The 25,260-nt window shown below is 48.1% G+C and overlaps 1 protein-coding gene across 3 annotated transcripts in view; it reads left to right on the top strand.

The window, feature by feature from the left end:
• Nucleotides 1–24,141, top strand: part of CLDN14 (claudin 14) — an 86,902-nt gene extending 62,761 nt beyond the window's left edge. The window contains exons 1-3 of one of the 3 annotated variants that reach the window (XM_027770950.1): nt 4,318–4,904; nt 6,403–6,493; nt 23,071–24,141. In XM_027770950.1, coding sequence (XP_027626751.1) covers nt 23,148–23,867 — 720 coding nt within the window. In that variant the 5' untranslated portion in view covers nt 4,318–4,904; nt 6,403–6,493; nt 23,071–23,147 and the 3' untranslated portion in view covers nt 23,868–24,141. Of the gene's footprint in view, nt 1–4,317; nt 4,905–6,402; nt 6,494–23,070 lie in introns of those variants that run through there. The other 2 variants (XM_006146274.3, XM_027770949.1) reach the window with 2 other exon arrangements.
• The last annotated feature ends 1,119 nt before the right edge of the window (nt 24,142–25,260 follow it).

Genomic DNA, 25,260 nt, shown 5'->3' with positions numbered 1-25,260 from the left:
CATCTCCTCAAAGAGCACGTAGCTGTCCCCTTCCCTGGACCCACGACAGCGCAAGGATACCCACGACTTGGTGCTTCCTCATTTAGTGCAATTAGGCTGGTCCTGGTTTCTCATCCTGCACAAGCTGCCCACAGGCAGGGAAGGAGACTCTTCACCAAATGGTCTCCTCCTTCTCAGAAAATGCTGTCATCAAATCCAGGAGCCTAAAAGGTCTCAAGCTCTCAGACCAGGTTTGAAAGCCAGGGATGCCTCTGTGCCCACATGCAGCCCCAGGACTGTCTGCTCACCAGCCTCCGATCCCAGCAAGAGATGGATGCAGACTCTGAGGCAGAAGCAGGTCTGCCTGGCAGTGTGGCAGATGGGGTAAACAGCGATAGCAGTGTGAGGTCGTACACAGGGTTCAGGGCGAGCTTGCAGCTGCCGTCTTACTCTGAGACGTGATAGAGTATAGTGATGTGAGCCCACATGGCAAAGCCAATCTGCCTGGCTTCAAACCCCACCTCTATCACTTATCGCTGTGTGACTTTGAGCAAGTTATTTAACTTCTTGGATCCTCATCTCCCTATCCATAAAATAGGGTTAACTAAAACAAATGTTATTTTAAGGATTAAATTAGTCAATATACATGTGTGCTTAAAACAATGACTAGCACACAAGAAGTGCTACATTAGTATTCGGTACCATTTTTATTAATTTGCAGAATCTGCTAGTCAGATCTTTGCAAAGTTAACATGAGACCTTGAAGAAAGTTTTCCATGGAAACCTAGTGACTTCGACAGGATGTGCTGTTGATGAATTGAGCAAGGTCAAGTTTTACAATGGTCTTCACCCCAACAAGTTAGCTAACTATAGGGTCAAGCTGCCTGTGTGCACGCTGATCAGATCAGAGGGCCCCCAGAACAGTCACTGAAATTCACAGGTCTCTCTGCATACATAAGCCTCCTTTCATCCTATTACTTTTTCGTTCAACACACTTTCACCAATTTCCTAATGTGTGTCAGACTTAGCCTGTTTCTATGAGAAATAAAAAAATGAATCCGTTTTCAAAGATCAGTTGAGGTCAGAATAAAGGTGGTCCATGCATCCATCCATTATCTACCTATCCATCCATCATCCATCCATCCATCCAACGGTTTACCCATCCATCTGTCTAACCCATAATACCTATCAGCATCTATTGTACCCGTTCGGCAGATGTTGCCCCAACTCAGTGGAATGATTAGAGGTGTGTTAGGAAGATGTTCAAGACTCCCTCTCCAAATCTTCCTTTACTTCCTGATTGGTGCTTGTAATTTCACTATTATATCTTTATCACGTAGACTTAGAAATAATTCCTGGGAGGAATAAAGGGCTAAGTCATCGTGAGTTATTTACACACTTAAAGACAGTTACAAAGGCAGGCTTCTGTTTTGTTTGTTTGTTTCTTCCATGAGTGAGAGAGGCAGAGACAGCACCCTCATACCTTCAAAAGATTCTTGATGCCACAACACACCCCCAGCCTCAGCCAACCCCAGATCATGGAGGACACAGAGAGGCCTCCAGACATGACCCCAGAACCTTCCACGATGGTTGGCCTCGCAGAATGTCATGTTTTACTGCTGTGCAGAGGTCCAGCCTCTGGAAGACAGATTTGATGGCAGGTGGGAGGCGCACGGATGAGTTCCTGGGTGTGGGAGTTCTGCCTGCTCAGACAGAGGTTTGGGAGAGAAGGGCTGGAACCTCCAAGACCAACCTTCCTGCTCCCTGATGTCTCCTGACGAGGGTGGCTCTGCATGTGTCTGTGACTCTGTGCTCCGAGCAGGCAGAGTATCTGTCCCTTCACCAAGCACCCCGATGCTCACACACGCTAGAGGTCGATAAGAATTTGACAAACAAAAAACAAATCAATACCCTTACATTTAGATTGCATCACGTAGTGTCCCTGTGACTTTGCCCTCCGGCCCAGGAAAGGCTGTTTCCTCCACCAGAAGCCTCGGCCCAGGGCCACAGGGTTATGTGCTTTCATACAGGAATAAACTGTTCCAAAGAAAATCAAGACTAAGAAAGGTTTAACGAAACGACTATAACACATACATTATGTCTACCTCGCTCATTGTTAAATGTGGTATTCCTAGAAATATTATGGGATTTTAAAACAACCTGAGTTTGGAGACCAGCAGTTAGTGTAATGGCTATGTCGCTGAACTCCCATGTAGTCGACCACAGTTCGTGTCCCGGACCTGGTGCCTTAAACTCACGCCGGGCACGTGTGCGTGCGTGCCCATGATTCCAAGAGGAGAATGGAGGAGAAGGGATTGCGGTGTGGCCATCCCCCCCCCGGGGGGGGGTGATTTCTCACTTTCTGTCTCTCTGTCTCTCTGCCTGGCGAGCGCATGCACCCTATAGCAAAAACCTCTCCAAAAAATAAATAATTAAATAAATCAGAGTTTACATTTTCCCCTTCTGCAGGATTTCCCAAGAAAACACAGTGACTACTAAGAAATCAAAGCCAGAGAATAAAATGTGTTTTCATTACTTGTAATTATTTATAGTCCAGTCATCCCAAAGGCAAAATAAGTGACTTCCAGGCCCCCAAAAGTGGCATGGTGGTTCAGGTGCTGGATTCCCACGTGGCCGACCACTGTTCGAGTCCTGGATCTGAAGCTTGAAAACCACGCTAGGCATGTGTGCATGTGTGCCCAAAATCCCAGGAGGAGAATGGAGGAGAAGGGACTGTAATGTGGCCATTACTCACCCCAAGGGGGGGGTGATTTTTCACTGTCCTTCTCTCTGTCTTTCTCCAGCAGGTGCACTTGCCATATGGGGGGAGGGGGTACTTAAAAGATTTCCAAAAACTTTCAGTACGGAGTTATAAATAATGTGGGTGCATTTTTACTATACATGACAGTTTGCTTTGCATATTCTGGCTTTCTTAAAATACTGTTAATGTGGGTGCATTTTTACTATATATGACAGTGCACTTTGCATATTCTGGCTTTCTTAAAATACTGTCATTTAGCGAAAGCAGTTGTTGTATCTCCAGGTCAGTTCATTCCTTCCACAACTTTGGGTCACCTTGTATAAATTCATTAGCGGTAGAGGGTGCTGTCAGGTAAGACTGCTGTGGTTTCATTTCAGTATCCTGCACAGACAGTGAAGTGAATCTGGTGAGAAACCTCTAAATATAAGGGGTCCTGGGCCTGTGAGTGACCCTGAACTAAGGAAGGACATTTTTGTTTATGATTGTTTTTTCCAGAGAAGGGACCAAAAAAAAAAAAAAAAAAGAGCAGATTTAGGTTACTAAGCAGCCTCAAGCAACGACAATTAACCGACACAGCTCCAAGCTCCACGCGCTGCCACCAGATGCTCTGCCACTCCCCACTCACTGTCCATCCATCCCCATCCCATGGCCAGGGACCAGCTTCTGGTCCACACCCAGAGCATCTGCCCACACCACAGTTCCTTCACTATATTTTTTCTTTTCTTTTTGAACTGTGTTTCTCTATTCATGATTCTTTTTTCAGGGTGTGTGTACTCACATGAGAGTGAGAGAGAGACAGAGAAGAGAGGCACACCCCTCATGATCTGGTCGTGCCATGATCCCCTTCCTCCAGTCCTCTAGCCTGTCAAGTGCTGGGCATTTGCACACATGCCTGTGCATGCTCCAGGCTGACCAAGCTGGGGATCAAACTGTGGTCCCCACATGAGATCCGGCTTCTCTTGAGCAGAACACCACCTGGCACCATGAAGTCAACCTGCTACATATTTTTTTCAGCACCAACCAAAGCCCTGCAGATGGATGGGTGCTGTCAAAATATGCAAACACCTGAGTCTCTGGGACCATCTGCAATGGAGTCATTGAGGAAGGGACAGATGTGCATGTCAAGAGAAATCAGTGCTTCTCGACACCCTTCTGCCTTCCAGGACTGCCAGCAGCATCCCCCGAAAGGGAAGGGGACATCGCCAGCCTAGTCCAGCTCCCTTGGACTTCCTTGGGTGCTGTCCTAACCTCCCAGCAGAACTATCCCCCACCCTCCCTGCTCTCAAGGCTAACACCTTGTACCCCCAGGAGCGCCCCCTTCCTTCCTCTGGTGCTGGCTCTACATTCGCCGTCTCTAATCTCCAACTCATCGTGCGCTGTGCCCCTCGCCCCACCCAGCTCCACAGTCCACCCGCAGACATTTCTGTAGTCGTCGCAAAGGGAGAGGGAGGAAGTTACAGAGGAGGGGAGGGAAGGGGGGAGGCAAGCGAAAGGGAAAGCTGCTCATTGATCAGAATTCGGTTGGGAAACCGAGTTGCCCAATGTGAGAAAAGTCCAAAGCAGCGCAGGGACACAGCTGCTGGGGCTGGGTGGTCACACGCGCAGGGATTAGCCGTGGGATGGTAGTGCTCACAGGAACTGGACGGTTCCCTGGGGAAGCCATCAACGGGCTGCAGAGCAGCGAGTGTGAACAGCCAGGGGACCCAGCACAGGGAGCACGGGGTGGACCCTGATGGCCTCCGACTCCAGGTGGGGAGGGGCGGCTCTATCCTGCCAACCTCAGCAAGGCCCTGGAGGACACTTTACGATGACCACGTTCAGCTGTGTCAGAGATTCTTTTCCAATGTGTAGAGATGACCTTTCCGGTTGGTCTTGAATGTCTGCTCAGCCAAGCCACCTCCCCGAGCACAGGGTAGTTAACCTGCTAATCAAAGCTCGTGTGCCCACGCAGCCCTCCCTCAGAGAGCGCCGTGATCATCTGGATGATTTTCTCTCAAATATTCTGGCCTGGAGGCTTCCCATTGGTGGAAGAGAGAAGACAGGAAGGCCACAGTGTCCCTGCTGAGTCCTCACTACACATCTGAGTTGGTGTCCAGAGGGTTCCAGAGCAGCCCAGGCTGGCAGGGGACCTGACGAAGCAGATGGGACTCAAAATATTCTGCATGTGAGTTTGGGGTGAAGTCATGGGGGAAGGGGAGGGACGGACAGTGATCTGTCTTAGGAGCCAAGAAGCTCCCAGGTGTGTGGCAGAAGGTTAGAAGGCAGGCCAGCAGGCCAGAGGACAGCACTCTCCAGTGACGTGGTCATGGGGGGCCCTGCAGGAAAGGCAGCTGTGGGCTGGGCCTCCAGGGTGCTGGGGGATCCTAAGCAGCCAGGAGGGAGCCAGGAAAAGAGAATCTGGTTCCTGAGTGTTTGGGCACAAGTTGGTCATTGCTGGCCTGGGCTCAGTTTGGGAGCAAGGACTGTTTGTTTTTGAGACCAAGTGTCAGCTCACTGTCACTGCCCACTTCTGTCCATTGTAACGCCCTCACTCGTTTCCAGCAAAGAGGCCCAGACATTGTTTGGAGTTCCCAGACGTGGGAGCATTACCCTGCCCGGGCTACTGCTCCCCAGTTCATACACAGCGCATGGAGGGAGGGGCAGGGGAGTTATAGATCTCCCTTAATATGGGTAAAACATAGTACTGAAGAGGGGACATTCCAGGCAATCTGATACGTGAGTTAATCCTTCGACTACCATGAGCCCCACAACCATCCCCAACAGCTGCCACGGGCTTCCCAGGATGGTGGGGAAGGCTCCCGGCAAAGTAGAAAGGGAACCGGGATTAGTGCCCGGAAAGGGTCCCCAAACCTTGGAGCCACTCTGGGCACTGGCTTGTGGCTGCACATTCCAATAGAGCAATTTAATTCCTTCATTTTTCAAGGCCTCAAATCTTTTAATCACTGGGTTTCATTTTGAAGTCTTGGCAAAGCAGAGGACAGCCGCATCACCGCATTCTCCCTGCATCTCTGCTGGTCTGACGCGTAAAGATGCTGCCATCTGGCTCAGGGCTCACGCCTGTGTCTCTGGGTGGTTCACGGGAGTCTGAATGGACTTATCTGATCTGTAAGGATGACGAAACTTCACAGCACATGCCTCGCATTTGCTGGTGTCCTGCCCTACTGGGCTTTCAGGCTTTCACATATATTATCACAGCATCTTCTAGACAGCTCTGGGAAGCAGCTGTCACAGTGCAGATAGCCAGGTGAGTCACACAGGCCGTGCGATTTGCCCAAGACCAGCAGGCTTGAAGCCAGCGCCAGCCAGCTGCCCTCCTTATCTGGCTCCATCCGACTTGCAGCTCCCCTAAGCTTACTGTGTTTTACTTACCCGTCTGTATGATGGGATCGATGCTCCTTAAGGCATCTGCAGAGGAACCTCGGAAGAAACACAGATTCTTTCTTTGGTGTTATGAAAATGCTAACAGATAGCTCCTGCTTTCCTGTTAGTTGCCTTTTTATTTATTTATTTATTTTAGGTAAGCATCAATGAAATGAATATGTCCATTTTTTGTTTTTTTTTAAATCATTTTCTTTCTTATATCAGAAATATCTTTTCATTATACAGAATGAGAAGTCTAAATGTCTGTCTTCAAGGCTATATAATGTCTTTTCTAAATGCAGACTGTCATCCTTCCAGTTCAAGAGTGATTCTTGGCCCTTGTTAACTCAAACATTCCTCCTTCCAGCTGATCTGCGATTCCTCACTCGAGCGGTGAGTCCTCGGATGTTTGGGGACCAGGGCTTCTCACTGGGAAGCCAACAGAAATAGCACAGGGAATTTTCCACCAGGAGCCATTTGCCAGGTGGGCTCCAGGGCCTGACCTGAGAGCCTCCTCCATCTCCTCTTGTGGGGAAAGAAGGGAAAAGCTGGGACTCAGTCAATCCGTCACTCACTCTCTTCACTCCTCAGCAAGTACAGGGTAGGGGGAGGCTTGGAGTAGAGTCTCTGTCGAAGCAGCAAGCCATTCAAAAGCCACTTCCAACCTGGAAGTTACCATGCACACCCTCACATGCCTGCAGCTCCCTGGAAGAGAGAGAAATGAAAAGTTAAGGTTTAGAGCACCAGGTCTGTTTCCACTCTTAGGCACAGGAGACCAGCAATTGCTTTGTTTTCTAAAGTTCCCCTTTGGCAGGTATTCACAGAGGCATCTGGACTATGCGTAAGTGAAAATAGATAAATGAAACTAGGAAACTATACTTTTTATTCTACAGAACACTGTAAGAGTGTCTTCTATTCCTGTCAACATCCTAATTAGATGTGCGAATAGGTTTAAGGGTAGACAAATCCCAGTGTCCAGTTTCTGGGCATGCCTCTAACTGACAGTGGGACCTGGGCGGTCACAGGAATGCTCTGAGCAAGGATCTGCACTCAGGTCACTGCACTGTGGCTGCCATCTTGGAATTCTTAACATTGGGTTATCAGAAAAGTCACGACGGATTTTTTCCATAGAAAAACATAGAAAAAATACGTCAGGACTTTTCTGAAGACCCAATACTATTGAAAAAGGAGCCCTGCATTTTCGCTTTGTACTGGGTTCTGCAAATGATGTAGCTGGTCCGAGAGCAGACAAATGTCAACCCTTAGCACCCTGTACGTTTCAGAAAAAGTGTACCACCAGCTAACAGAAGGCCAAGCCAGAAATGCCATGAGCTGCTTCGTCTGCAAAGCCGTTGCTGTTTCCAAGACTCCTGCAATCTGAAATCTCATACCTGCCTCAATTAATTCTAGACTTCTTAAGTATCTTTAAAATGCAAGCATTAAAGTATCATTGGCTTCCCCCAGGACGGATCCAATGATACCCTCACCACTGTGACTGTTGAGTTATCCATGAAAATATGAATGCCTGAGGGGCAACTTCTTGGCCGAGGTCAATAAGCGATGTAGGCTGAGTGCCTAAGGGGGTTGGGGTCTCAGGGACAGGACCCAGATGGTAAAAACAGGCTTCCATGGGGTGTTATGAGGGTGGGAGCCAGACAGAAGTGAGGCGAACAGGGCAGCCCCCTCTTACCTAGGTGCTTGGTTGTCAAAGAAGAACTGGTGACAAGCGCAGGGTCTCGGATGGGGGAAGAGCACAGGTAGGGCCGTAGGGGCGTGAGAGGCTCTCGGGCAGAGGGAATGTGTGATTGAAGGCTCACGGCTAGATCAAACACTATTTAGGGGACAGTGAGAAGAGCAGGCTGGGCATAACTGTGCCCATTTCCAGAGAGTCCAGAGACAGCCCAGTCAGCAGGCAGGCACGGCATAGCAGACATTCGTACAGTTAAACAGTTTCAAACTCTTTTAAAGCTCCTGACTGGGTCTTGAAAAGTCAGATCAAGAGGCCGGCAGGTAGCATGGTAGTTAAAACGCTGGACTCCCACTGCAGTCCTGGACCTGGCAACTTGAAAATCATGCCAGACAAATGTACATTTATGCCCAAAATCTCATGAGGAAAATAGAAGAGAAGGGACTGCAGAGTGGCCATCCCCCCAGGACATGAGTTCTTACTTTCCCTCTCACTGTCTCTCTCTAGCAAGTGCATGTGCCCTATACCAAAAAAAAAAAAAAAAATCACTTAAGGCAGTGGTTCTCAAACCTGGCAGCACATCTGAATCACCCTGGGCAATGGGGGTAGTGGGGTCACAATTTTTCCCATATGTGATGGTCATGTAATTTTGCAGATCTTCACTTTGTCAGTAAAATGGCATATTGTACTGCAGTTAAGAGCACATGGTGGAGTCTGCTTGCTTTTACTAGCTATGTGAGTTGGGGAAAAAGTTCCTGTTTCCTTTTCTAGAAAGCAAGAAGAGCAACACCTACGTCGTAAGGTTATGTGGAGATGAATTAGATAGTGTACAGGCTGTAGCACAGCGCTGCTACTTTGTAAATGCACACTAACCAGCATCATTGTTATTACCAACGTTGCCTGGAAAAGGAAGTCTATGTAGCCCAGGAATCCTTGGCTCAGATCGAGTGCCATTTCCCTAGTTTTCAGTTCATGAATATTGTATTTTTATTGCTTAAAAATAAAAATCAGTTCTTTTCTTAATTAATAGACTTCATTTTTAGAGAAGTTTTAGGTTTTCAGAAACATTGAACAAAAACCAGAGTTCTCTAACATCTTGCATTTAGTGACATGCATCTGTTGCAGTTGTTGAACTCGTGTGGAAACATTCTTATTAACTGGTGTCCACAGTTAGCATCGGAGGTCCCTCCGAGTTGTTTATTCTGTGGATTTTGCCAGATACATGGTGTCGCTCTACCGCTGCAGTGTCACATGGAAGTTTCACTGCCCAGAAATCTCCCGGGCTCCTCCTGTTCATCTCTCCTTCCCTAACCACTAAACATCGCTGATCTTTTTACTATGTCCATAGATTTACCTTTTCCAAAATGCCATACAGTTGGAATCAAATCCTATGTTCTCTTTTCGGATTGACTTCTTTCACTTAGCAATAGGCATCTAAGGTTCTTCGATGTCTTTTTGCGGCTTGACAGTTCATTTCTTTTCATTACTTAGTAATGCTCCAATTTGCATTGTGCTTATCCAGTTCCCTATTAAAGAACACCTTGGTTGTTTCCAAGCTTTGGCAATTATGAATAGTTTCTACAGTCATTTTTGTGCAGTGGTTTTTTTTTGTTTTTTTTGTTTTTTGTTTTGTTTTTTTTTGGAGAGGTTTTCGCCATAAGGTGCATGCGCTCACCAGACAGACAGACAGAGAGAGAAAGCGAGAAATCACCCACCGGGGGGGATGGTCATGCCACAGTCCCTTCTCCTCCATTCTCCTCTCGGGATCTTGGGCACACACACACACGCGCCCGGTGTCAGTTTAAACCACCGGGTCTGGGACGCGAACCGCGGTTGACTACGTAGGAGTCCAGCGACATAGCCATTACGCTGACTGCTGGTTCCCCAGTGTTTGTTTTTTGTATGGACAAGTGTTGTCAGTTCAGCCGGGTAAATGCCCAGGAGTGATAGCTGACCTTAGGGTAAGACCATACTTAGCTTTGTAAGAAACTGCCAACCATCTTCCAGGGCAGCTGGACTGTATTTGGTTGCCACCACAGTGAATGAGCGTTCCTGTTGCTCCCTGTCCTTTTCAAATTTGATGTTGCTGGTGTGTTAGACATTCTCATAGAACTTTAGCCGTTCTGGATGTGCAGGTGCACATTCTGTTCTTCTGGTGTGCACATCCCTGGTGACACATGAGGTCATGCATTTTTTCGCACGCCTGTTCATCACTCGTGTGATTTCTTTGGTGTCCATTCGGGTATTGCACTCTTTTTCAGTTGGGTCTTTTCCTTACTGTTGAGTTTTAAGATTTCTTTTATATTGTGGACACAAGTTCTTCAGAAGATAATGTGTTTTGCAAATACTTTCTCTGGATCACGTAAAACACAATGCTCTGCAAGGCCGGCGTATGTGAGAAGACTCCAGGTCCTAAACCAAACTCCGGGCACTAACCGTAACACTAAACGAAACAGTCACCCAAACCCGAACCCTAAGCCTAATTCTCACCCCTGACCCCACTCCTAACCCTAAATCAAACCCTAACCGTAACCCTACCATAAGCCTTACCATTCCCTAAGACTTGCACCAAAACCGAACCCTAACACCTAAACCTAACCGTAACGGTAACCAAAACCGTCAACCTAACCCGAAAACTAACCCTAACCCTCACCCCTAACCCTCGCCCTGACCCTAAATCTAACCCTAACACCTACGCTTCCATAACCCGAACCGTAACCCTAACCATTGTCCCTAACCATAAACCTCACCCCTAAACATGACCCTGACCCTGACCCAAACCCTAACCCAAACCCCAACCCTGATGATAATACTCACCCCTAACCCTAACCCTCAATCTAACCCTCACCCTAACACTGCTGAAAACCTCACCCTAACAAAAAAAAAAAAAAAAAAAAAAAGACTCCAAGTCCATGTCTGGAGATGCCCTGAGTATGCCAGGCATGCTCCATGCCCATGACCCAGGGCTGGCTGAAGCTAGGGGTGGATCACAGTGCCAGGACCTGATGGGGGGGGTGCCTCTCTCTCTCGGAAGAAAGAAAAAAAATGTAAAAACAAAAGAAAATTAAACGAAAATGCTCCAAGGGGTGTCAATACACCAGGAAGGTGGAGAACTGAATCCCTGAATTTAGGTTACTTGGCCAGGGTATTCAGAGCTTAGCAGGGGGAGCTGAGCAGTGAAACCAGAGCAGAACAACGCCCAGTCTGCATAGGACCAGCCGTCTCTCCTTACTCACAGGCTAAGATCCCTTTCCTAAGCGATTCCTTTCCATCCTGGGGAAGGGTGGTGCTGGAGGGGGCGGGATGGGAAAGCAAAGAAACTGAGCTGCACTTAGTTCATCTGCCCAGTCACCAGGTCGCACAGGTGAGGTTCGTAATGCGCCTTTTCTCCTCAGCGCCGACATCATTTCCCCGCCCTGTGCCTTAAATCCTGCCTTCAAAGGGGGAAAGCTACCGTCGCTTTACAGGGGACCGTGTCAGGGGACCGAGAAAGAGGAATGGCTGAGCAAAAAAGAAGCTGGAGACTGTGCTTTTCACATGGCAACCTGAGAATAAAAGACATGAGGAGCAAAATAGAGCCTTCTGCTGACAGTTGAGGTCCTTGCTGTCTCATAAGCAAGAAGAGCTCTTAGTGAGCATTGCACCCCCGTGCCCTTCCTCTCCCTAGCCCTGCTTCTCTTCCCCTCATTGCACAAGCAGAAGTCAAGGGCAGCAGGGACGTGTACCCTCTCACACCGAGGGGGAGCAGCTGCATGCCAAGTCGCTCTGAGCAGGTCACGGCTCCGTACTGGGTGGTCCTCCCCTCCAGTCCCTCCACCTCCTCTCCTCCTAGCCTTCCTTCCATCTTCCCTGGTGGTCCACCCTTCCCATAGTCTCACTCTACTCTTGCGTTACCCTGCCCATCACAGTTACAAGTGTCCCTGTCTCCAGGCACCCTTGCCTGTCCTTCCACCTCGCTCCTCCTGGGAAGCTGTCCCCGAACTTCCTCCGACCTCCCTGGAGTCTGCTGTCCCTTCTCCCTACCAGCCCTTCGCTGTCCTCACCCCCTTTCTGTCCTCTTTTCCTTCCTACCCAGCTTCAGCTCCACTGCCCACCACTGGATTCACTCCTGTGTGCACACACTCACCTCCCTCACCTCCCCATCAGTGTCCCCTAGAACACCCCCACTGAGTTCAGCCCAGACTGTGTCCACTTGAGGGGCACAGTGCAGCTGCCTGTGCTGGAGAAGGCCAGTGGTCCAAGGCCCCTTTGTGCTTTCTAACAGCTTACCTCACGTGGGCTGGACCCCGTGTCTTATTCAGTTACATTTTTGTTTTCTTGGATGACCTTGGCACCCTGCTCTCTACACTTGGCCCTTGACACCTGCTGCCCATCTTCCTTCTTGAGACATCAGCTTGCTATCTCCATGAGAACACTGGAGAAATCTGAATATCTACGAATGCCCCTGGCCATGTCTCCCAGGATCCCTTCTACAGCCTCCTCCCCTGTTCTGGAAAGAACTGTCTACACTCCAGTCTCTCACTTTAAGCAGGCATGCACACGCACGTGCAAACCAGGGTCCCTATTGGTTCCTACTCCAGGGTGTCTCTCTTTTCTTTTTCTTTTTCTTTTTTTTTTTAAAGAGAGAGAGATTTTTGCTACAGGGCACATGCACTCTCCAGCCAGGGAGACAGAAAGAGAGAAATCACCTCCCATGGGTGGGGGATGGACATGCTGCAATCCCTTCTCCTCCATTCTCCTCTTGGGATTTTGGGCAGGCATACACATGTGCCTGGCATGAGTTTTAAGTTGCTGGGTCCAGGACTCAAACCATGGTTCAGTGCACAGGAGTTCAGTGATGTCACCATTACACCAACTGCTGGTCCCCAGGGTGTCTCCTCAACATCGTTCATGTTTCCCTTCTCACTGAATCATTTCTAAAAACTTACAAACATGCTTCTGTTTCTCTCGTCTTCATAACAAAATAACGCAAAGGTGCACTCCTGACCACACAGCCCACTGGCAGACTTCATTTTGGCTTTTTGTCGATGTTGTCTGGGGGATTGTTTGTTTAACTTTGGATCCCTTCAGCAACCTGCGAGGTCTGTGTATCTGTCTCAGCACAATGCTTTTAAATGTATAAAATAACACACAGGATTGCAAAGGAAGCCAATTATCGAAATATTTTAAGGTGATTTCATTCATAGGGTTCGAAAGTAACCTGAGGCACGGTGACATCTGAAAGTGTTTATGTGAGCAAACAACAATTCATGAATCGAGCTGCTCCAAACCAGAAGTGGTCCAAGAGTTCCCCCAAGAGAGCGGAAGGGGAAGGCGCTCAGAGGAGGAACACGAAAGTGAGGCGGAGGAAATCTGTGACCGGTACAGCTATGCTGTTGTCTTACGAGGTCAAGCCCGTTTGGAAGTCCCTAGTTACACAATTACAAGCTTGTTGGCTGCTCCTGAATGCTTGGGCCTGAGTTCTGTTTTTCCTTAATACAGGCATTTACGATAAGTAGCTCAAGTTACGTTTCACTTACATTTGCAAAATGCAAGGTGGAGGTCACTTACGAGACCTAACAGCCTTTGCTCAGAGTCTTCAGGCCTGGTCTCCCATTTTAATTTGCTTTAACAATAATTTATGTGCTTGTCTACTAACACATTCTATTACAAGATTTAGCAGAAGTTTTGTAACGACCCCAATTTTGACATTGTGACAGTGTAAGTGGTATTTCTCGTACTGACACACCTGCAATGCAAGGCAGAACGTCGGTAATTCCTAGAGTGATAGTCAGAGGCTCTGGTTGTGCTGCTGTGGGTGACTGTCTCCATTCACAGTGCAAGAAAAGGCTGATTATTGAAGAGAAGTTGATGAAATAAAAGAGGCATCTTTTGGGCCAGGAAGAAGCACAGACATTAATGTGCTGGATCCCAAATAGATGACTGCGTAGTTTGAATCCCAGACCCCACACCTTGAAAAACACTGGTCATATGTGTGTTCGTGCCCTAAATCCCAAGAGGAGTATGGAGGAGAAGGGACTGTGGTGGCCATCCTCCCTGGAGTAGGGATGCTTTCTTACTTTCCCTCACTTTTTCGCTCTCTGTCTTTCTCTGGTGAGTGCATACACCTTATAACAAAAACCTTAAAAAAAAACTTTAAAAAAGAAAAAGGATATATTTTTTTCTTCCACACTAGTTGACAGATACCCTGAATTCTCTAAGCCTCAGACCCTGTTTACGACTGTTGCCTCACTTTCTGGTTTGCCTCAATGGTCCAAACCCTTACAAGAATTCTCTGGGCTCATTCTCTCCTGTCCATCTTCCCTAGTTTCTCCTGAACCTACTCCAGTCAGTCCACTGAAACTGCTCTTATCAAAGTCCCCAATATCCTTCATGTTGCTATTTAATTTTTTGTGTTCAGATGACCTGATTCATCTGATTACAGTCTGCTCCACATAATGCCATTACGGTCAAGGGCAAACTGTGTGGTCAACTATGCCATCTGGGTTTGCGCAGTGTACTCTGTGATGGTGCACACAGTTCTCAGAACATTCCCTGTGGTTAAGAGAGGCATGACTGTGCTTGATGCAGTGGATTGCTGTCTCCAACATGGAACTCTCTCCTCACTCACCACTCACCCTCTGGGTTGACACTCCCTTATCACCCAGATCTATTATGTTAGAGGGTTCTTGAAAGCAGTAGCAGGCCCCTGCTCCTCCCTGTGTATACGCACTTCTTAAGCACTTCGATTCAGTGTCGTGACTTTCAATCCCACCTCTAAGCCATTGAGTCCCAAATAGACTTCTCTAGCTCAGTGCCCCCAACCCCCACTCTGCACTTGTATAATCTAACCATGGTTGTCCACACCTGGGGGTGACTCATACCTCAAAGTTAATACATTCAAACACCCTCTGTATTAGTCAGGGTTCTCCAAAGAAGCAGAACCAATATGATCTGAACACATATATAGAAAGGGACTTAGTGTATCAGGAATTGGCTCACACAATTATGGAGGCCGATAAGTCCAAAATTCATAGGGTGGGCTGCCAGGCTGGAGCCCCAGGAGAGCTGATTCTGCAGTTCCAGGCAGAAGGCCGTCTGCTACAGAGCTAGGAAGAGCTGATGCAATAAAGTCCAAAGGAAGACTGCTGGATAATCATTTCTTGCTTGCAAACATTCAAGGACATTTCTTCAACTCAAAGAAGTTTCTTGAATGTTTTGTTTTCTCCCCCCCATTCCAATTTCTATGTGGAAGCTCTGCCTCCCCAGTGTGATAGTATTTGGACATACAGCCTTTGGGAAGTAATCAGGGTGGGATTAGGTCATGAGGGTGGGGCCCTCATGATGGAATTAGTGGTCTTATATAAAAAGAAGAGAGAGGGGACCAGCAGATGGTGTGGTGGTTAAGGCTCTGGACACTCCCACATGGCTGATCATGGTTTAAATCCTGGACCTGGTAACTTGTTGTCTCACTTTCTCTCTCTCTCTCTTTCTCTGTGTCTCTCTCTGGTCAAATTAAAATAAATGAATGAATAAATAAAATTAAATAAATCATTCTTTTTTAAAAAAAGAAATAACTAAGTTTTATAAAAGGAGAGAGTGAGAGAGAAGAAAAAAAAGACCTCTCTTTGCATATGAACAAAGAAGAGGTCATGTGAGCACATGGTGAGAGACCTTGCTGGGGACTAAATGAGTTAGAGCCTTGATCTTGAACTTTCCAACCTCCAAAATTGTGACAGAGTAAATTTCTGTAAGTTAAGCCACCAAGTATTTGTTATGTCAGTCAGAGCTAAGACAGCTGGTCTCCTCGTTCTACAATATTCAGGCCTTTAGTTGATTGGACAGGCCCACCCACATTATTGAGAGTAAATCTTCCTCCAAGGCTAGTGATTTAAATGGTAGGCTCATCTAAAAACACTCTCACAGAAACACAAAGAATAATGTTTGACCAAGTATCTGGGCATCCCTCCCCATGGTAGAGTCAGGCTTACATACGTAGCATTGACCATTACACCCTCAAAACCAGATCCTCTTTACCTCCTACTGTTTTCACCCCTTGATAAATGGTAACTTCATCCTTCCAGTTATAAGATAATAACCTTGAATCCATATTTAACATCTCTCTTTTACCCCATATCTAAATATCAGCAATTTCTGCCAATCTCACCTTCAAACTATATCTAGAAACCGACCTCTTCTTAGCGCCCATCTTTGTCACTACCACCCTGGTCCAGTCTACCGGCATCTCTAACTTGGATGAGCACAGTGGCCGCCTGTTTGGTCTCCTTGATTTAGCCCAGGCGCAATCTTGGTCAAGGTATTTAACTCCTCAAAGCCTTGATCTCCCCATCTGTAAATGAGGACAACATATACATTGGGATTTTGGAATTAAACAAATGCCAGTGGAGGCACTTAGCACGTATCTGACATACCATAAACACTCAATACATTTAGCTAGGATTGTTTTTACTCTTATCAGGAATAACTAACAGCTTTTGAACACCTGGGCTCGAAAGGCTAAATTTATAGAGAATGAGCTTTAAACATCATTTTTAATAGTATTTTATTTAGTATTAGTAAATCTTAGCTTTATGTTTTTATCTGACACCACATTTTAAGCATGGCACTATATCCTCCGTTTGACATTCAAATAAATAATTTTCAGAGCCTTAAAAATTTCACAGGATAGTTGTCTTATTCATGGAGGTTTCCAGTGCAGCTGTGACGATGTCCTATTGCTTGTTTATTTTTTTTCTGTTTTGATGTAAGTCCTAACTAAAGGGAGGCCCGGCTGAGCTCTGCTGGATTTCCAAGGTAAAGCCTGGGTAGCCTTCTGCATCACCTTATTCAAACCTGGCCTGCACCCCAGATTTGGATTTTTATGGTCTATGAAACCAAGACATGTTGATTTAAGAAAACCAAACATCCAGCCTGAAAAGGTCAGCCACCAATCTGAGTGCAGCCCAGCCAATTGCATGCAAACCGGGAAACTGAGCCCCCCAAACTCTTGATGGGCTAAGTAAATGCGTATACTTTTTTAAAGTTCATTTATTTATTTCTTCTACAAACGAGAGACAGCACCCACAATGGGGTCTTGAGTTCCCTAGCCCCAGCCGGCCCCACACCATGGGCACGCGAGTGCTTGGTTTACTCAGGGAGATCACCAGACACAAAGTCAGAACCTTCCCACGGGGCTCAGCTTTGCAGAACGTTGCACTTTACGGCTGTGCCACCATCTGGCCCTCACGCTTTTTGAATTCAGAGAAGCCGCGTCATTGATCACTGTATAGGATACTTTGTGTAGATGGTGTTTGCTCTTGAATTCGCAGATCTAGAAGGCTTTCCAGATTCTTCCCTCACTACATCCTCTACCTCTCCTTGGATTTTGTACTCCACACTTTGGGACATGAAGCTAACCACTGCCTGGTTTTTTTCACTGACAAACGAGAAGCCAGCAGACTATGCTCAGTGCTTACTCTGGAAGGAAATCTGCTGACCATATCCAGATGCGAATGGTTTTCTGTCACTCCGTGTGCTGCTGTTTCAGTTTCCTGGGTATAAAGTACCACAAACTGAGAAGACTAAGCAATAGCAATTTATTCTTTCACAAGTCTAGAAGCTAGAAGTCTCAAATCGAGATGCCAACGTGGTTGGTTCTTCCGAGGGCCATGAGGGAGAACCTGTTCCAGGCCTCTCTCCCAGCTCCTGGTGTGCTGCTAGCAAGTGATGGCATTGCTTGGCTTGCGGATGCATCACTCTGGGCCCTGCCTCTTAGTTTCCAAATCCGGGCACTTATGAAATACCTAAACAGTCACATAGCATTTGACTGGGCTGATGCAGGGGATGTATGGGATCTTGAACTCGGCATTTTCTTAAAATACTGAACATCAAAGTTGAAGCAATGCTCCACTCTTTTTTTTTTTCTTTTTAATTGCTAGAGTGTGAATGTGCTGACCAGAGAAGGGGATAGAGAGAGAGCCCCCCTCCCCCAGCATGTTTTTCAAGCCACCAGGGCCAGGTTTCAAACCTCAGTCAAATCCTAACCCTGGTAGCTTGAAAACCTCATACGTGTGTATGCATTTCCAAAATTCTAGCAGGATGGAAGAATGGAGAAAAAGGGATTGCGACATGACCACCCCCCATTGAGGGTAATTTCTCCCTCTCTTTCTCTCTCTCTCCTAATCTCTGTTTCTCTCTCTCTGGCAAGCACATGTACCCTCTGGTCATTAAAAAACATTTTTTTAATTTAAAAAAAAAAAAAAAAGGCAGGAGCCAGAGTTGGTGCAGTGATAACTCACCATGAGGCTGGCCCACATGGGAAGGTTCTGGGTTTCTGGTTTGCATTCAGAGACCTCCGTCAGTAAGAGCACACCCATGTGCCCATGATGCTGTGCTAGTTAAGACTAGGCATGGGTCACAGTGTTAGATCCTGTTAGGATGCGGTCTCTCTGTCTCTCTATTTCTGTCTCTCACTCTCTTTCTCATGGGAAAATGAAATAAACTTTAAATTAGAAAAAAAAAAAAAAAGAAAGAAAGAAACAGGGGCAGGGATCAGGCCCACAGCACATCTGTGTCCCTTAGTCCTGGCCAGGCTGTCCCCACTGGTCACTGCTGTTGAAATGTCACTGAGTTTGGAGACAAAACTCCAAAGTTGACACAACTGGGGCTTAGGCAGGCTGGGAGGCCCAGAAGGAGGTAGGTTCCTGCCTTTTAAAAAAGTCTTTCTTAAAAAAGAAAATTGTAGCTCACTGACGACAGAGGAAGGAGACAACATAAAACTTTATATGGAAAAGGAAAGAAAAGCTCACTCTTCAGAGTTGGTGTTCATAAGACAGGCAGTGGGACGGGCTCCACAGCAGCCATGGTATTCACAGCCACCGTTCACAGAGTTTCACACTTTACCTGGAGTGTTCTGTTGCTCTACTGAAGGCAAATCAGAGCATCACCCTGCTCATCCTATTTGCTCACTCACCCTCCCAAAAATCGAATTATCTTACTTTTCTGTTGTTGTTTTTGCCATAGGGTGTATGAGCTTTCTGGAAAGAGACAGAGACAGTGAGGGGTAAAGTGAAAACTCTCCCCCTAGAGAGGTTGGCCATGCCACAATCCTCTCTCCTCCTGGGATCTCTGGGATGCATACACATGTGCCTGGCACAACATTCAAACCTCCAAGCCCAGGACTCAAACTGGCCATTGTGGGAACCTAGCACCCTTAACCACCACGCCACCTGCCGGCCCCTTATCTCACTTTTTCAAAAGCAACTCTCTTTTTCTTTCTGAAGCAACCTTATCTCAAATTTATCTCCATAAAACTTTCAAGGAACTCTGCGCAAGGTCTTCAAAACATTCACTGAAAATACATATTATGAAAAACGTGGGCCAGCCTCATGGCCTGGTCGTTAAGGGAGTCAGAATCAACATAGCCAAACACGGTATGAATCTGAACAACACAACAGGCCCGTGTGTCTAAGCCCAGAATCTAACAGGATGGGGAAATGGAGGAGAAGGAATTGTGCCCATGCTCCAATGGGAGAGACTTTCTCCTTTTCCCTCTCTCTGTCTTTCTCTAGTGAGTGCAAGTGCCCTCTGGCAGTGAAAAAAAAGGAAGGAAGGAAGGAAGGAAGGAAGGAAAAAGAAGAAAAGAAAGAATAAAGGAAAGAAAGAAAGAAGAAAGAGAAAGAAAGAAAAAGGAAGGAAGAAAGGAAAGAACAAGAAAAAGACAGAAAAGGGGGCAGAGAGTAGTGTGGTGGTCATAAGACACTGAATTCCCACACAGCTGACCTTGGTTTGAGTCTCAGACTTGGTCTCTTGAAGATCATACTGAGCAGGAGAGGAAAACAGAGAAGAGATTGCAATGTGGACATTTCCCCGGGAGTGATTTCTCACTTTCCCTCTCTCTGCTCTCTCCATCTCTCTTCAGTGAGTATATATGCCCTATGGTAAAACCTTCACCAAAAAAAGCAGGAAGGAAGAAATAAAGAGAGATGGAAGGAAGGAAGAAAGGGCAAGAGTAGGGCAAACTAAGTATGGGTTTCAAGATTGTCTGCACCAAAATAAACTCATACTTTAATCCCATTTTCTCACAATCTTTTTGAAGTCCCCATCTAAATCCAAGTGATTTGGCCAAAGAAATTTTACTTCAAGCTATTCTTTGCAAAAGAGGGTTAGGGGTGTCTCTGCTCAGATATTTAGAAAATGCCGCACAGCAGGCCTTTCCTGGGAGAGACAGGTTGCACACACGTGTCTGTGCTCTGCGCCATCTATAGTCACCAGCTTTTCCCCAACACTTGACATCCTGCACAAGACCTCCTGCAAAGGCAGCACCCCAAGAAGCATTTCTGCTCACACTATGGCCAAGCAAATTTGCTGCCCACCCACCACTGTGCTTTGGGGGCTTTGTGAACCCAAATGCAAGACTCAGATTTGATTACTGGGATATGTATCTCCCTAGGCTCGGCCCCACACACCCAGCCTGTCAAAGTCTTTTTGGAACTTGATGCTTGGGATCGTACTAGTTTAGGAGCCATGTCTTTCTAGCAAATGTTTCCACATGCACAAATGCATCTGCAGGGAAAGGGGAACCCATGGGTGAAGTGAACGCAGGCCTTCCATATGCCAGCTCAGCCCTGCACGCGCCACTCCTCCCGGGAGGCCAGACTGGGGCATGTTTCTTCCTAGACAAACAGCCCTACAGGGCAGGGCCCTTCCGGAGCATCAGGGAGGAGTTTTATGTGGTTTCCAGGGAGATGCGGTCAGTTCCAGTTATTTTTCTATTGAATGACCCCAGAGTGAAAAGTGGTTGCTGGAAAGCTGAATTATTACCTAATGCCAGAAACAGCTGCTGGCTAGAGGGGGAGAGGAGTGGAGAGCCATTGTCTGGGAGTTGGGGGCTCATTAATGCTCACTTCTTAAATTAGTAAGTCCTTATGGCACAAGTTTAAAAATAGCAACCTAATGATGTCTAAAAATAGCCATGATTGCTCTCCATAAATATTCAGGCTGCCAGTAAACTTCTAGTCCACTTACCTAGCCTAATAGGGTCAAGCAAGCTTAGCTTTTATGCTACATTCTTTAGGATCAGTATATTTCATGATCGACCTTAACAAGTGAGAGCTTCAAGAAGCCCCAGAATGCCTGCAGAGATAGCCTGTGTGGCCATGGGCCTAAAGGCAGTCTCAAGAAAGGGCCAGAAGAGACCTCAGAGGTCATTTGAAGATCTGGATATCTGGAGGAGCCAACTACACCTAGTTTCCTTGGGACTGTCCCCAGTTCAGCACTGAAAGTCCCTGGTCCTTGGCAATCTCTCAGTCCCAACAAGGCAGAATGGCTGGTCACCCTGGCTACCTAATGACTGCAAAAGGAGCAAGCCACTGTAATGGCACCACTTTGGGGAGGAGATTCAACTCCCCAGGATCTGTTGGTGGTCCTACTCCTAAACCCTCACGCTAACGCAGGTCCTACGTAATTGAGCAAGATAGTGTTTAAAGGAAGAATGAAAGCAAGGTCAACGCTAGCCAGGTCAGAGGTAGAACTTTCGTCCCCTGCACAGCCCCCATTTCCTCAGGTGTGAAGTGGGGATAGGACCAGCCGCTGCTTCATTAGGTTGTGGGGAATAACCAGGTAAGGCATGCAGTGTTCGTCCAGTGCTCAGGCCAGGAACGTCACCTGTGCCATGTCTGAGAAGCCCTGAAGCCCCCCTGGTCACTTTCTGCAGCCTCAAGTGGGTAATTGCAGCCCATTCCTCTGCTCTAGGGAAGAGTAGATTTTTCCTGCTAAATTCTTTGCTCGTATGGGACAGTGAAGTGATTTCAGCAGAGTCACTTGCTTTTTCTCCCTTCAGAACCAGAAGACGCTATAGGGTATGAATGAGGTTGGTGCCCTCATTTTAAAGAGAGAAGATGAGCTCCAGAGAGAGGCCCCAAGCCGTGTAGCAGCTAGGGTCATACATGGGCCCAGGACTCCAATTCTGTGATTTTGCTCATTGCCTTGCCCCAGGCAGGAAGAGGAGTTAATAGCACCCTCTAGAGACTTCCATTCTCTCACCCTCCTCTCCCCTCTTTTCCTTGCTTCCCACCTCCCTCTCCCTCCTTCCTTTCCTCTCTTGCTCCTTCCTTCCTTCTGATGTTTCATGACTGTCCGCTCCAGGCCTGTTGCTACATAGGTGCTAGATCCTTACCCCCAAGAAATGTTCCAGTGGTCTGGATTGTGCTATGCTTAGTTTTGTTTTGTTTTGTTTTGTTTTGTTTTGTTTTGTTTCTTAAAGTCCAAGGACTGACTTTGTAGCACTAGGCAGCTGGGTCATACATGGCTTACTGTGGTTCAAGTCCCCAACCTAGAAGCTTGAAGAGGACACCAGACACATGTGTCCAAAATCCTGATGGAATGGAGAAATGGAGAAGGGGTCGTTGTATGACCACACTCCATTGGGGGTGCTTCTCTCTCTGACAAATGCACATGCCCTATGGCAATTAAAACACACACACACAAAACTGCCATGTTTCCACATTCCCATATCTCTGAAGGCCAAATAGAAGCCCTTGTTTTGTAACAAGCTACTGTCTGAAGGTCTTCCACCTGCTGGGGTAAGGGTCTTCACTGACCCCAGCAGACTGGAGTGAGTGGGGCAGCATGGTGGAGGGAAGACACCTGGCCAGAGGCCCCTGGTCCTGGCTGGACACCTGCCAGGTGGTCATGGTATGCCTGCCCCTCGGCAATTTCTACAGCTGGCAACCACTAGGTCACATCCATCTCTGAAATCCTGAAGGCAGCATCCAGCCTGCCTGTGAGGGTTAGGCCTCTCTGTAACCGAGTCTGAGGGCAAGGGCCACTTCAGAAAATGCTTCATCCTGACAGGCAGCTCAAGGCTATTTGCTAAATCATAGCCGACATGTGCAGTGTAACACTTGTCAGTCCACCCTGAGATAGTATTTGTTGATTTAACAACTATTACTGCCACTGGGGAAAAAGAAGTGAGCCTCGGGTGCAGCAGCAGTGTTTGTGGGCAGATACGCAGTAGACCCTCCCACCGGTGTTTGGAGAGTGCTGGTGCTGGGAGGAGTCAGAAACGGGCTCTGCAGCGCTCCTGCTTGAAGTCCCAGGGACTTCGCTATCATCCCTCTATCTCCTTCCTCCCAGGGAAAGCAGTTTATGCCTCACACTGTGAATTCTCAGAAACTGCTCTTCAGCAAGTGCTAGTTGTTATACCAACTGCCTATGGAAAACTCAGGGACAGAAATAAATGCATCGAGATAATATTTAACCGGTTTCCTTTCTCTCCCTGCCCTGCCTCCCTCCACTTTATTAGGACTCCGGCGGGCGCCTGAGCAGCGGTGCAATCCCCAGGGACGAGGGCAGCGCCCGGCAGGGCTGGGGCAGCCGGGCATGGCCAGCACGGCTGTGCAGCTCCTGGGCTGCCTTCTGAGCTTCCTGGGCCTGGTGGGCACGCTCATCACCACCATCCTGCCGCACTGGCGCAGAACAGCGCACGTGGGCACCAACATCCTGACGGCCGTGTCCTACCTCAAGGGGCTCTGGATGGAGTGCGTGTGGCACAGCACTGGCATATACCAGTGCCAGATCTACCGGTCCCTGCTGGCACTGCCTCGCGACCTACAAGCAGCCCGGGCGCTCATGGTCATCTCCTGCCTGCTCTCGGGGGTGGCTTGCGCCTGCGCCATCATCGGCATGAAGTGCACCCGGTGCGCCAAGGGTACGCCGGCCAAGACCACCTTCGCCATCCTCGGGGGCGTGCTCTTCCTCCTGGCCGGCCTCCTGTGCATGGTGGCGGTCTCCTGGACCACCAACGACGTGGTGGCGAACTTCTACAACCCGCTGCTGCCCAGCGGCATGAAATTCGAGCTCGGCCAGGCCCTGTACCTGGGCTTCATCTCCTCATCCCTCTCGCTCATCGGGGGTACCCTGCTCTGCCTGTCCTGCCAGGACGAGGTGCCCTACAGGCCCTCCCAGCCCCAGCCCCGGGCAGCCACCACCACGGCGGCCACCGCACCTGCCTACCAGCCCCCGGCTGCCTACAAGGACAACCGGGCGCCGTCCGTGACCTCGGCTTCACACAGCGGGTACAGGCTGAACGACTACGTGTGAGTCCCCAGGGCTGGCCCTCCGGGGCACTGTCTGGCCGCTGGGCCCGCGAGGCTGCGGACTGATGCCGGCTCCAGCAGAGTTCACTTCTGGGCGGTTCTTGTTTCCAGGGAAAGAATGTGAACGCCGGAAGTGCTCCCAGGACACAGGGAGAGAGGGGGGAAGACAGAGGAGAGAGGCTCTACATACCAAAGACACTTAAAAAATCTCTACTGTTTTTTTATTTATTATATGTATTTATGTGGGTGATTTAATATCAGGTTAATAAAAAGTGACTTGGGAGCTGGTCCATGGATTTGTTTGTGATACAGGAATGAACCTTTTTGACGGGGTGGTTTATGTGATGGACAGCAGTGTTTCTGTTTCTAGACTGCTCTGTCTGCTGGGGCACACTGCGGGCTCAGGTTAGAGGGCTCAGCGCCGCGCTGACAAGCACCAGGGAGCAGCCACCTGATGCCTGATGGGAAAATCGGAAGACAACAGGGCTGACATCCATCCAAAAGATGCTTGAGCTACACCTACAGACACAGTCACCGTGTCTAGAGTAATCCCAGAGGCAGGGCAAAGGGGAAAGGGCTTCCTTGGAGAAAAGATAGTTGCCATAAATCACCCCCAAAAAAGGATGTTTTCTATGTATGAGATCCTTACCAGTGAGAAAACAAGAGTTAGAGGGAAAGCAAAGTCAAACATGCCTGGTGGCCTGGCTTTCTAGGCATTGGAAAGAAGCCCTAAGGCCCTGCAGGAAGTTGCTGGTTTCCTTTGTAGGGTGGCTGATCCCGGCTGCCACCAAAGGAGGTCCCAGTCTCTGCTGGCTGCTCCTTTAGCGGGAAAGAAGTGAGGGGAGGGCTGGGTCAGGCCTGACTGCTTTCTGAATGCTGATAGTCCTTTCTTTTTCTTTTTTTTCTTTCTTGTTCTCTTTCTCTCTTTCTCCTTTCTTCAATCCTTCTTTTCTTTTTCTTTCTTTCTTTTTTCCATTAAGCAAGAAACAGAGAGATAGCACCCTAAACAGAGTCCTTCTTATCATGATTCACTCATGTGCCCAGCCTCAGCCAGCCCGTGATCACGGGCATAGCCGTACCCATTCTATTCAGGGAGGTCTCTGCATGCCCACCTGACCTTCCCTACATGTCCACCTGACCTTCCCTGCATGCCCACCTGGCCTTCCCTGCATGCCCACCTGACCTTCCCTGCATGCCCACCTGACCTTCCCTACATGCCCACCTGGCCTTCCCTGCATGCCCACCTGGCCTTCCCTACATGCCCACCTGACCTTCCCTACATGCCCACCTGACCTTCCCTGCATGCCCACCTGACCTTCCCTACATGCCCACCTGACCTTCCCTGCATGCCCACCTGACCTTCCCTACCTGACCACCTGACCTTCCCTACATGCCCA

The sequence above is a fragment of the Tupaia chinensis genome, unplaced genomic scaffold (genome assembly GCF_000334495.1).
Source record: "Tupaia chinensis unplaced genomic scaffold, TupChi_1.0 Scaffold000175_1, whole genome shotgun sequence".
Lineage (NCBI taxonomy): Eukaryota > Metazoa > Chordata > Mammalia > Scandentia > Tupaiidae > Tupaia > Tupaia belangeri.
The sequence above is the reverse complement of the archived record's forward strand: the minus strand, read 5'-3'. Positions and strand labels throughout refer to the sequence as shown.